Consider the following 13,585-nt stretch of genomic DNA (forward strand, 5'->3'; position numbering starts at 1 on the left):
TGGAGAACAATGTGTCCTCTGCTGGCTTGTGTTCCCCATGGAATTTTTTTGGGGGGGCCGCAGCTGGAATATGGGGGGGGGGGGTGTTACTTTACAGTAGTTACTTTGAAGGTGACAATGCTTAGATTTCCGTACCTTATTATTACTAACACATTAACTATATTACACACAACCAAACTACAAGTACTTCTAGACCAGGGTGGGGAATGTCTGTCCCCAGGAAATCATCGATGTCAGCTAACGTCACAAGCCCAGTCAATGAGTAGCCGTTCCAGCCATCCTAGTAGGTGGGTGAAGGGTGTGACCAGCAGGGCTGTGGATGCTGTCATAAATATCCAAATGCAAACATAAATCTCTTTGGCAGAGGGAAGGTCCCCATGCCTGCACCAGATGAAAGCAGCTCAGCAAGCTGGCATCATGTCTACTGTTGACTCAACAAGAAGGACTTACTTCCCAGCTCCTCCACCGAAACACAGACCAGCAGAGTTCATTCCTGCCAGGACAAAGTAGCCCCGAGCCACAGGCGATTCACCCATGATGCACCTCATATCTGGCGTGAAGGTCTCGGGGCAATTCACCAGCTTCAGGATCTCTAGGGTCTTCAAGTCTGGCATCCTCCGCAGGAGGGAGCTCAACAGAGGCTCTGAGCAGTAAAACAAAACAAAGCCCTGAACTTAAACGGAATACAAAGGCTTTCCCACTCATATACTTCTTTTCATGCCTCTTCTAAGAGAAATTTTCTGAGAAGAGCCAACTAGGCCATTTGTCAGAAAGCAAAGTGCTTGATGGAGTGAGAGAGCACACGTGCCAAGTGCTTGGCATGAAGACTGCGAAGCAAGGACGCTCTTTACAAAAGCAAGGAACTACAGACTGGCAAATGATGCACATCACAGGACAGAATAATCTCGAAGGGGTCAACACAAACAGAAAAAACATCTCCTAGAGACTGCAACAAAAGGCACTATTTTCCCCGAGGGACTAAGTGTGAGTGAAAGATAGCTCCCCGCCCTGTTTTAAAGCAAGCCCATCACTGGAAAGAATCCAGTGGGAGTATGTATGGATTGTGATAAGAGTTGTATGAGCCCCTATTAAAATGATTTTTCTTAAAAGGGAAAAAAAAAAAGAATGAGCCAGATAAGTTCATAGCTGCAGAAAGTGGTGGGTAGCTGAGGATCCCTTGTACTGTTTTATTCATTTTTAAGTGTTTGAAAGGTTTGATAAAAGATTTTTTTTTAAAAAGGTTTATTAAGGGGAAAAAGTCCACAAAGGAGATACAATTTTCATTACAGGTTCTTTGCTACCTTCTGAATTTTGAACGTTGAGTAATAACTATTTAGTAAATAAAATTAAGCTGAGATAGTGTAAAAGCCCAAATTAACAAAACAATTCTTTATAAAGATCTCTCACCTAAAATCTCAGCAATGATTCAATGTGAGAAGACTAATAGCTCAGATGTCAGTAAACTTAGAGTTTAGTTCCCTGCATCTGCTACTTTAGAATGTTCACTGTGACCACAATTGTACCTCACAGGATTGCTATAAAGATCAAATAAGGAATGATCCTTCACAAAGGCTTTGGAAAGTCAAAAAATGAACAACAATATCAGACTTTATTGTTATACTCTAGTAAACATACCAAAGTGATCCCAGTCTTCCTGTAGATTCTGAATCTCCAGCTGATTCTTGCCTTCAGTGAAAATTGGTTTTGGATTCTTCTCAAAACCCCCAGACAAGATGCCACCCTGCCAGTTGCGGATATAAATCCTCCCATCAGGATCTACAATAGCTGAGGAAAAGAAAGGAGAAGGGAGTGGGGTGTAGAAGAGAAAATGTGGGTTTAAAGACAAGCCAGCTTTCTAAATGGACTAAACCAAGACACAAAACAAAAACACCTGTCGATGGCTTTGTCACTGAAAGAGCACTCAGTAAGCACAGGCATTCGTTAGCTCTCAGAGACCGTTCCAAAGCAGGAGGGATGTGCCCTCCTCAGGTGTGCAGTGGAGAGAGTGCCAAGAAATCTTCTCAAGCCCTCACAGCCCAGTTACAGCTGTCCACAGGCCGAGAGTGAGACGTAACAGGAAAGGTGGGTCTCAGTGGCCATTCTTGGGATTAACAGAACCAAGCTCACTGCCATTGAGTCCACCCTGACTCGTGGCAGCCCCATGGACAGAGGAGAACTGCCCCTGTGGGATTCTGCAGCTGTACATCTGTACAGGAGCAGAAAGCCTCATCTTTCTCCCTCAAAGCAGCCCAACTTGCAATCCCCTATGTCACCAAGACTCCAAACTGATCGCAAAACTCTGTCTGATGGCATTTGGAATGACTTCACCACAGCGGTTTATAGCTTACCTAGGACATTTCTGAAGTTTATAGCACTCAAGCCAAAAATGCTTCCTATCCGAACATACTCAATGACCTCCATTTTGGGACAAAAATTAGCTTTCGAAAAATTCTTTTTTTTCCCCCTTAAGCAGAATGCCTGCTCTGGCCATCTTCTCATAACCAGTTATTAAAGGAAAGTTAGCACTGGGTCCACCTCCCTGTAACAACATGCTCCAGAAAAGACTGTCGAGCACAGTCGGTCTTTAGCAGAAAGTCTTCCTTTTGAGAGGGCAGATTATTGGCAAGTAAACAAGATTAAAAAAAAAAAAGTGCAGTTCCTCACTTGGTGTGTTGCTCTGCAGAGGGGTCTCCAAGGGGCGAGTCAGGAGGTAGAAGTGTTCGCAGGCATGTAGCGGGATACTAACCGGCTCCTCGTTGGACAGACCCAGCTCGTATGCCCACTACAAATGGACAGATTGATTTGTGGGTGGGAAGAGGAACAGAAATACAAGTGAGCAAGCTCAGCCTCTTGAAAAGTGTTTAGTTTCAAGTGGCCTCTGTGCACTCTTGCTCCCACATCAGGGGAGGGAAGCCAAGGTGCAGCCTGCGGTACTTCAGTCGTATGGATGGGAGCAACACGGTCCATTTGAAACCATAAACTACTGTCAGATCATAGGAAGATAAGATTTTACCAGGTAGTTCAGGGAGTTTTCAATAACATGCCCAGTCTTAACGACAGACTCCAAATGCCAATTGTTACATGAACTTCACATGGCAAGTTTTTTTCCAGGTAGATGAAGCTTAGTGTTCTACAAATGCAATCCCCAATACCATGAGAGAACTAAAGATTTTACTTGCAAAGCTGTGGAATGAACCCTAACACTACGGTAAGACCCAACGTCAATGGCCGACGGTCCTGGCCTTCCAATTCAGGACAGCACAAGCTCATCCAGTATGAAAAAAGAAATGGTTACATTTGTTTTAAGAGATAAGTAAAGGTTTCTGATTTAGAGTCCAAGAATTCTGAATTTTTTTTTCCCGATTAAAATGAGGAAAGTGTAGTCCCTGAAGTTTATTTAGTCAGACAAAAACCTTGGAGACAAAAGTTAAGAGAGGAAAACCAGCAACCCTGTGTTGTTGCTAACCTACCTGACCAGCACAGTTGACGAAATACTGGCAGTCAATCGGTCCTCTATCTGTCTCCACACCCATGACTTGATTTTTTTTTACTATTACGTGAAGAACAGTTGTCCGGTCATAGATCTGAACATCTGTTTCAAAGTAAACAAAGAGTTGGTGAGTCAGCTGATGTTCCAAAATGAAGTCATCTGCAGCAGATTCCCAGCCCATAAGCAGCAGTGGGAAAACATGGTCACTGCCCTAATTAAAATAATAATAATAATAATAATAATAATAATAATAATAATAGTAATACAGAAAAAACCCTAGCAATCACGTCCGTGACACTATAAAAACAGACCTTTTCCCATTTAGAGCAGGCAATTTAAAAAAGTATTTTGGTATAGAATAATTAAATGCCACAAATCACAAAAGGGTTAAAGAAGAAGAGTTCATCTTAAATCCTAAACTGCCCACCCGATAAATCAGCTCACACAAAGCTGTAACACTTGGGTCTTGATAAGCTCTTCCCTCACTTATCTCAATGCTGGGGCATGGTTTCAGCTGTGCTTTAAGTTCCTCAGACAGGTTCTAACCTTGGAGCATCGCAGGCTCTATGGAAAAACTAGTCCCTTAAGTCTGAAGAGCATTAATCAGCACCAAAAGAAGTTTCCTGAAACTTCAATTAAGAAAAATGTGGGCCTGAGAGAAAATACTCATGGGAAAATATGATGGGAATCCCTGCCCCCAAGCCATGTAAGATCTAGCGTTTAAAAATAGAAACCAAATATCCCAAAGAGAATAATTTCTCCAAAGTCAAGTTGGTGTCACTGCTTGTTGGGACACTTTCTTACACAACCTTTTCCTTCTTTACCCACCTTAAGAAAGAAAGCCCTAAAAACCCCGCTTACTGTTTTGGGAGGCAGCACTTGCCAAGGCAAGAGCCACATCAGAAGAGGACATGATGGCATCCTCAGGGACATGCAAGGCTCCCACTAGGTCGTGCACATTGAGGAGAGGGTGAAGTTCAGCCACTTGCTTAGAGGTGATGATCTCAGAAGGGATGCCCATAACACTGCCACAGAACACAAAGGGACAAAGACATTCGCTGGCCCCTTGGTCAGGTTCACGCAAATTCAGGACAAGCTTCTAGCCTCATACATACTTCAGCCTAGAGTTGATGCGCTTCAGGGAGATCAGCCGGTCCTGGGTTTGGGCCAGAGAGATGGAGCCCGTCCTCACGTAACCTGTCAGAAAAATCAGAATGAGCTGAGGCCAACTGAGTCCTCAGACCGGAGGGATGGAAAGTACAGCCAAACAGTAGACAGGTCTAAGTGGGGAACAATAACAACCGGGAGGCAGGCACTCCTTAGACCAACAGTTCTCAACCTTTGGGTGGAGACCCCTTTGGGGGTCGAACAACCCTTTGACAGGGGTTGCCTGATTCATAAAAGTAGCAAAATGACAGTTATGAAGTAGAAACGAAAATAATTTTATGGTTGGGGGTCACAACATGAGGAACTGTATTAAAAGGTCTGTGATATTAGGAAAATTGAGAACCACTGCCTTAGACTAACCAAGTATTTGGGATCAAAAGGGCAGCATTTCTGTAAGGGCAACGTTGAGAAGGTAAGAAGGCTTCCGAAAGGAGGAGGACTGGAAACTGAAATACAGGGAGAAGGAGAAAACAGGATGAGCGATGTCACATTGCAGCAACTGCAGTCAACAAGATGAAAAAAATGTGAATGAGTCGTTGAATGGAAAGCTAATTTGCTTTGTGAACCATCACCTAATTCACAATAAAAAGTTAGGAAAATAAATACTAACAAGAAATAGGATAACTGAAATTTAAAAATTTCTCTTGAAATCCTCATATAAAAATATGCCCATCACTGGCAAGACATGGGTTGGCTAAATGAAATTTTAGAGGCACATGACTCTGTAGGCCAATCACACCCTGAATTTTACCTCAAAAATGACAAAAAGCTCAGCAGCTATTTTCTACTCCACAACACAGATTACATACAGGAGAATGTTAGATTCAGGTTACACATTTCTAGCAGGACAGCCCACAGGGATGACAGCTCCTTCTGAATACGTCACGACGACAGTTTGTCCCCTCAGTGGTGAGAGTCACTGGGTTACGGTGTGTCTGGCAGATCGCCGATGCAAAGGTGCTATTTTCCTATTGTAATTGATAGGTAATCTGTGGACGGGGAGTGGCCATGTGTCTGCTCCTGCACGGTACTGCGCAGGAGTCGTCTCTGGGTGGGAGAGACCACTAAGCACTCACTGCCAGCTGAAAGAAAGGCTGGTGGCTGACACGCACCCAGAGTTGCTCTGGAAGAACAGCCTAGCAAACGGCTTCCGAAAGGTCCGTGGAAACCCTATGGAACACAGTTCTACCCTGACAAACATGGGCTTCCTTAAGTCAGAACTCATCTGACAACAGCTGTACTGCATCAAATCATGTTCCTCCAAGACACAACTACGTATTATAAAAGCTCAACAAATCACCCTGTAACAAGCTGAAAGCCCTACTATTTTCATACAGAGCCTTTAAAGTTTCAACTAGAGCAAATCTATCATGTAATTTTCATGGCTACAGGTTGGTTAACAGCCATGAAATAGATTTAAAAAAACCCCACAACTGTTCATTGTGCATTGTGTGAAGGGTTACAAGCAGGTTAGTTTTAAAGGTCCTTGGATAATTTTTTTTTGTTGCGGGGACCAGGGTGGGGGGTGGGGCACGTGTGTGTGGCAGTGCTGGTGGTATAATTCCAAACTTAGAAAAATTGGAAAACTAAGACAAATCACTCTAGATACTCTCTACCCAGATTCAGCCGTTGCTTGTATTTACTATCATTCATATTCTCTCTACTCACACCTACACCCAGACACACACTCACCCACCCACACACACACCATTTGAAAAGGAGACGACACTGGGCCTGTATTGTCTTCATACTTCATACTTCAGTGTGCATTTCCCAAGAATAAAAACATCTAAAATCAAAAGCAGGAAATTTAATCTCGACACACTACTAGCTAATCTACTCATATCATCAATTGTCCTAACGGGTATTTTTCTATTTTTGCGTTGGCCTAGAGTTCTACAAGGCATTCAGTCATCCCTGAAACAATTGCACAACCTTTCTTTGCCTTCTTGACCTTGACATTTGTAAGGAGCACAGGCTAAGTTTTGTGCAGAATGTCTACATGTCATTCAAGTCTGTAAAATGGAAATGTGGTGTAAAACCTTATTTTATGATCAAATTTTAAACAATCAAAATCTCATCTCTTTATTAAAAATTTTCCAGTGTCACAGAATTCCCAAGCTGGCCGGCCAAGTACTGTAAACTGTGTTTGCATGAAGACACGCAGCAGTGTCACCTTAGTTCATACTAAGAAAGGGCTACCATCCTTTGTCACGATTAGTCTCCAATGATTTGTATTTGAATTCGGCCTGGCCTTCAAAAAGAGCACCCTTCCATATGTAAGTAAGTGCCCTGCATTTCATCACTGGGTCTTGCTATGCTCTTTTAAGTCCATGTGAGAGTGGACTCAATTCTGGGCTGTCAGCTCTTCTCCTGAGACTTCAAGCAAATCTACCCCTTGCAATGATTTGAGAGAAGCACTTTCTACCTTGTTATTATATGAGAACAGAGTATAGATCAGGATTCCTGTTCTTGGAAAATTTATTTCCAGCTTTCCCTAATACTATTTGGTATACAATGTTCTGTGTCCTTTCCCTCCCAATTACACAGACCAGGAGAAAAACACATTTATGTTCTACACCCAGAAATATGCTTAACAGCAACTGGTCATTTCAACTGCCATGCACCTGACATTTTCCCCTCTTCTTCGCTTAGGACAGTGGTTCTCAACCTTCCTAATGCCGCCACCCTTTAATATAGTTCCTGATGTTGTGGTGAAACCCCCAACCATAAAATTATTTTTGTTGCTACTTCATCCCTGTCATTTTGCTACTGTTATGAATCAGGCGACCCCTATGAAAGGGTCATTCAAACCCTAAAGGGGTTGTGACCCACAGGTTGAGAATTGCTGGCTTAGGCGGTGAGTACTGTCACTTACTAAGTTCAAATGAGTGAAATGTATAGGGAATGGCTCTGGGATACTTTCTCATCATTAAAGAATGGGATGGCAGGATCTGAAATGGTCATGAATATTGCTTAAATCCCTTCAATTGATAGACAGGGGAACTGACGACCGCTCAACAAACTAAATGACTGGCTAAGGGCATACCAAAGCTAGTGGCAGGGACTGGGTTAACACCTAATCTTAATTATCAACCCAAAAGGCAGGCTTGGTGCAGGGCCAGATACAGTACCGATGATAAGTCTGGAGAACCAGCATCAGCAGTTCCTGGCAGATTCTGCTTACCTGTCTGGATCCCTGTTTCTTGCTCTAACTGCTGGTAGAGTTTGTTTGAATAGTCTGCCATCTTCTGCTCAATGGTCAAGTGCTTCGTGGTGCTCAAGATGCCAGCACAGAACCTTGTAGAGCCAGCAGCCAGCCTAGAAGAGATAGAATAAGGAATGTCAATAGGGCAGTGTGGACCACACCAGGCAACACAGTCAAGAGGGGTGATACCACAAGGTGAGCAGTTCAGAACCACCCACCAGCCACTCTGGAAGATGAGGCTTTCTACTTCCAAAAAGATTTAGTCTTGGAAACCCACAGGGGCAATTCTTATAAGGTCTTACAAACAGCCTTATAGAGTTGCTATGAGTTAGAATCAATTCAATGGCCATGGGTTATATAATTTCTGCAGTGTTTCAATAGAAATTTAATATTAATAAAACCATCACTTGTAGTTAGCTATAACAATAAATAGTCTTCGTAAGCCCACTTTACATATGTTGATATACTTGTAAGGCTATAGCCCTATGCTAACTTACTTCTGAACCTTCTAATGAGCTCCAGTGAGAGCTGTCATCATTACTCCATTACTGCGATGCTTCAAACCACAGCGTTACGTCTGCAAGGGCTGAAAGCACACTGATGGTTTTGGTGCTGCTGATGTCACTGATTGGTCAAATGTTCTATTGTTTCAGCTAGTGCACAGTGTTAAGTAATATTTGTGAATGTATTATCAATAATTTTTTTAAGAGTGAAGTTGTAACTAAAGGAAAAGGAGAAAAATTTAAAAACTTTCTGCTCAGTTACTAATGTTGTTGTAACTAATATTATTAATTCAGCACTAGAAAAAGTTCCTGAAAAGAATTTTGTTAGTACTCACATAATATGAGAAATATTGCATCTAAGTAATTTACAAATATAGATATCACATATTACTTTTGTGATTGAAATGGATAACAAATACAACTAAGGATTCTTTATGGTCTAATTTGGGAGGAAGTACAGGGGGCACGTGACACCAATCTTGGTAAGATTACTGGATACCAAATACTGTGAGAGAGATTCACATTTGTGGAATGCAACAAATATAAGGCTCTTCATTTTACCACGTTTGAAATTTCAAAAACCTGATAACCTAAATGTTTGTCAATAAAGAACTCACTTGTGGAAAAACATAAGAGTTCATCTATACCACAGGTTCCCAGACTTATTTGCCCTACCACACACTTCTCAGAGCTAACTAACAGTAGTCACTCAGCACCTCCCTAGGCAGCGGAGAGCTTTCACACCAGAGCCACAACTCAGGATAAAGTGTGGGTCTCAGCTTTTGCAGTCCCTTCAAGCCCCTTCGACCGCCCCCTTGGGGAGACGCTGATCTATACAATACAATAGTGTGCAGCTCAAGAAAAATAAGCAAGCTTGTTAACGTGCCAACATGGAATAATCGTGCTGAAAAATTCAAGGTGAGAAACAGAGCTTAAGGTATCCTGCCATTTGTATAAAAAGGAAAAAACAAACATACATACACTCACATTTGTTTATACGAAGTGCGTTAAAAAGTCTGTGTAAAAATTGTTTGAAAAGACAATGGAATTCTTCCACAAATTTGATGAAGCCCCTGTACATGCAGAGAATGTATGTGGAATGTGCTTCGGCGCTCAGTTGCTAACCTCAGGGCTGGCAGTTCGAGTTCTCCCCATAGGAGAGAAAGGTGGCCGTCTACAGCCACACAGCACACGGGCCTGGAAACCGCACTGGGCACTTTCCCTCTGTCCTGTGGGGTGTTACGATCATAATTGACAGCAACACGTTTTTTTCCAAGTTTGGTTTTAAAAATACTTTCATTTAAACATAAATCATACAAGTTCGATTATTTAATTGATCATGTAAATTATAATTGATAAAATATCAACACACAAAATATATGTAAAAGATAGTCTCAACTCTGAATCATGTAACTGTGTTAGCTATTAAGAAGTAAATGCAGACTAAGGGAAAGGTGGAGGCAGGGGGAGGAAGGGGGAACCGGTCATAATGGTCAATGCATTACCCCCCACCCACCCCACCCCGGGGACGAACAACAGTAACATGGGTGACGGGAGACAGTGGTCAGTGTAAGATATGAAAGCAGTAATAATTTATCATTCATCAAGGGGGCCTGAGGGTTGGAGAGGGGGAAGGGAGGGAAAAAGAGAAACGGACACACCAAGAGCTCAAATAGAAAGTAAACGTGTAGAAAATGATGATGGCAACATATGTACAAATATGCTGGATACAACTGATGAACGGAACGTTAAAAGAGCTAGAAGAGCACCCAATAAAGTTATTTCTTTTTAAAAAGAAGTACAATTTAAAAATTTTAAACGTTCCCCAAGTTGTTGGTGACAACAGAGGAACAACACGCTCAGAAACGCTGAGGCCCAAAGACGCAGCTGTGCACGAGGCAGCCAGCCTTGAAGGCAGGTCCATTTCCCAGGCCATTTAGCACTAGGTAGATAGTCACCTTTGTCAGCATCCTGACACTTGAATTACCGGTACCTGTGTTTACTCTGCTGGTCTATTTCCTGTATTCAGTGTCAGCTCCCTAAAGATGGGGGCTTTGCTATCATCTCTGGTCCTCACCACAGCCACTGACAGATGGTGTTTAGGGCTCTGGGGATGGATGTCTCTGGATCAACATACTCCGTGGGTACCTATGACACTGAGCTCTGAGCACAGTGCATGCACTGCTAGGATCTCACAGACCCCGGGAAGCATCGTAAAACAATAACGGTTCAAATCCACCAGCACTCAGCAGGCTTCTGCTTCCATAAAGATTTACAGTCTTGGAAACCCTGTGGGGGCTGTTCTACTGTTTTCTAAGGTCACTAGCTTTACCAGATAATCGTTAAAAGCTCCCCAATGGATTCTCACATGCAGCCAGAAATCACTGATCTATGAGAGCCAAGAATGGGGATGAAGAGGAACAGAAATCTCGAAATGTTAAGTTATATACCTCCTAAAGTAGGGGCTGTGACGGAAACATTATGTATTAAACAAACAAACAAACAAACAAAAACCTGTATTGACTATTTCTGCTCTCAATTTAAAAACTTTGTGTAAAAGAAAACTATGAAAAAGGAAGTAGAGAAAGTGAGCAATCAGAGGACAGGCACTGCTGGTAAGAAAAGAATGACCTTCCCACTGGGCTCACCCGCTGAAGAAGTGACACCTGAACGTATGAGGGCATTTAGCTCTGCTAGGGTACACTCAACCATGGGAAGTCCTCACATCCACGATATTTAAAATGTGTTAGACCAGTGGTTTCTCAACCTTCCTCATGCTGCCACCCTGTAATACAATTCCTCATGTGATGACCCCCCCCCACCATAAAATTGTTTTCGTTGCTACTTCATCAGTGTCATTTTGCTACCGTTATGAATCGGGCGACCCCTGTGAAAGGTTCATTTGACCCCAAAAGGGGTCTCGACTCACAGGTTGAGAACCGCTGTCTTAGGCCCATCAATGAAGAGTAACCCACTGCTGTGGACTACGACAGTACATAAGGGCAAGTGGCTTTACGTCCTGTCCTTAACCTGGGCACGCCTCAGCCTCCACATATGTAGAACAGGAAAATACCCGTTATAAGGCTGTAATACATGTCTTCCCATTCATTGATAAATTGGTTTGGAGAAAAAGACACAAGTGAGATCATTTAAAAGTTAAGTGTGGGCATCTTGCACACGGAAACAGGAACAAAACCAGCATTTTAGTAGCCAAGTCTCTGAGGGTACACTTCAGCTCCAGTTAGGACTTGTCGCCTGTGCAGCGGCAGACAAACTCCTACCACAGCAACTGTGAAACTGGACACAAGGAACGAATGGCTACTTACAGGGTTTGGCCATAGGACAGTGCGACCTATGATCCTTGGAAGAAACACAGACGGTGACTTCCATATTTCCCTCTTTTTTAAAAAAAATATATATATATTTTAAATCATTTTATTGGGGGCTCGTACAACTCATCACAATCCATACAAACATAAATTGTGTAAAGCATATTTGTACATTCATTACCCTCATCATTCTCAAAACATTTGCTCTCCTTTACATCAAGCCCCTGGCATCAGCTCATTTTCCCCCCTCCCTCCCAGCTCCCCACTCCCTCATGAACCCTTGATCATTTATAAATTATTATTTTGTTATATCTTACACTGTCTGACATCTCCCTTTACTCACTTTTCTGTTGTCTGTCCCCCAGGGAGGAGGTTTTATGTAGATTCCTGTAATCAGTTCCTCCTTTCCACCCCACCCTCCCTCCACCCTCCCGGTATCGCCACTCTCAGCACTGGTCCTGAAGGGATTATCTGTCCTGGATTCCCAGTGTTTCTAGTTCCTATCTGCACCAGTGTACATCCTCTGGTCTAGTCAGATTTGTAAAGTAGAATTGGGATTATGCTAGTGGGTGGAGAGAAAGAATTTAGGAACAATAGGAAAGTTTTATGTTTCATTGTTGCTACACTGCACCAACTGACTCGTCTCCTCCCTGCAACCCTTCTGTAAGGGGATATCCAGTTGCCTGCAGATGGGCTTTGGGTCCCTACTCCACACTCACCCTCATTTACAATGATATGATTTTTTGTTCTTTGATGCCTGATAGCTCATCCCTTTGACACCTTGTGATCACATAGGCTGGTGTGCTTCTTCTGTGTGGGCTTTGTTGCTTCTGAGCTAGATGACCGCTTGTTTACCTTCAAGTCTTCAAGACCCCAGACGCTGTATCATTTGATAGCCGGGCACCATCAGCTTTCTTTACCACATTTGCTTATGCACTCATTTGTCTTCAGTGATAGTATTGGGGAGTTGAGCACCCAACAATATGATTTTTGTTCTTTGATACCTGATACCTCATCCCTTCAGCACCTTGTAATCACAGAGGCTGGTTTGCTTCTTCCATGTGGGCTTTGTTGCTTCTGAGCTAGTTGGCCACTTGTTCATCTTCAAGCCTTTAAGACCCCAGTTGCTATAACTTTTGATAGCCAGGCAACTTCCATATTTCTCATGGCTTTTCATTGGATGCATCTTCCGCACCATGGCTTGGGGAATTGATAACCAAACAAATAAGACAAACCAAATTGGAGCTGAGAGCTGCTAGAGAAGCTGAAGCTTATGTGGCAAGGTACCTTAGGAGGGAGCCACAGAACCTGCCTGAGGGGTGGTTCTCTTGAACCTTCGGCCCTATCACAAGTGGTGCACATGCAGCGCCAGACTCAAGCAGGCCAGGCAGAGAGCAGTTTCTGAGGGGTGTGGAGCCAAGAGATTTTTAATTTTTACTTGTTTATTTTTAAATCATTTTATTGGGGACTCGTACAACTCTTATCACAACCCATCCATTGTGTCAGAGCCAACAGAGTTTAGACGCTGCACTGTGCTGGAGGCCTGCTGGAGCCCTGACCCAGTCAGAGTACACAGACTCGGGTTAACACCTCAAGAACTCATTGGTGCTTCCAGAACAGCCATACTGCTAGAGGTGAAGATCTTATTCTAGGAGTAATAGTGATATTCTAGGGCCCGGGACAGGGGACTCTGGTGAAAGGGACTTCAGAGTTACTTGTGCTGTTCTAGAAACTTTTCTGTGAAGTTGCAATTACAAACTAGTTTTCAAAATGACTGTTTTTGTAACTAAGATATAATAGTACAGTGAACCCTCGCCACTTCGCGCTTCGACTTGCGCGGCTTCACTCTATCACGGTTTTTGCGTTAACAGCGCATGCTCTGTCATTA

The 13,585-nt window shown here is 43.0% G+C and overlaps 1 protein-coding gene across 1 annotated transcript in view; it reads right to left on the minus strand.

The window, feature by feature from the left end:
• The window catches only part of PDPR (pyruvate dehydrogenase phosphatase regulatory subunit), a 34,975-nt gene that overhangs the window by 19,038 nt on the left and 2,352 nt on the right, over positions 1-13,585 (minus strand). The window contains exons 2-8 of the mRNA XM_004704545.2: positions 7,845-7,978; positions 4,606-4,687; positions 4,352-4,515; positions 3,471-3,592; positions 2,665-2,782; positions 1,636-1,785; positions 451-643 (exon numbers count right to left, since the gene is read on the minus strand). Coding sequence (XP_004704602.1) covers positions 451-643; positions 1,636-1,785; positions 2,665-2,782; positions 3,471-3,592; positions 4,352-4,515; positions 4,606-4,687; positions 7,845-7,978 — 963 coding nt within the window. The remainder of the gene's footprint in view (positions 1-450; positions 644-1,635; positions 1,786-2,664; positions 2,783-3,470; positions 3,593-4,351; positions 4,516-4,605; positions 4,688-7,844; positions 7,979-13,585) is intronic.

This window comes from Echinops telfairi, unplaced genomic scaffold, assembly GCF_000313985.2.
Source record: "Echinops telfairi isolate 266 unplaced genomic scaffold, ASM31398v2 ScPeMD7_2291;HRSCAF=2852, whole genome shotgun sequence".
Classification (NCBI taxonomy): domain Eukaryota; kingdom Metazoa; phylum Chordata; class Mammalia; order Afrosoricida; family Tenrecidae; genus Echinops; species Echinops telfairi.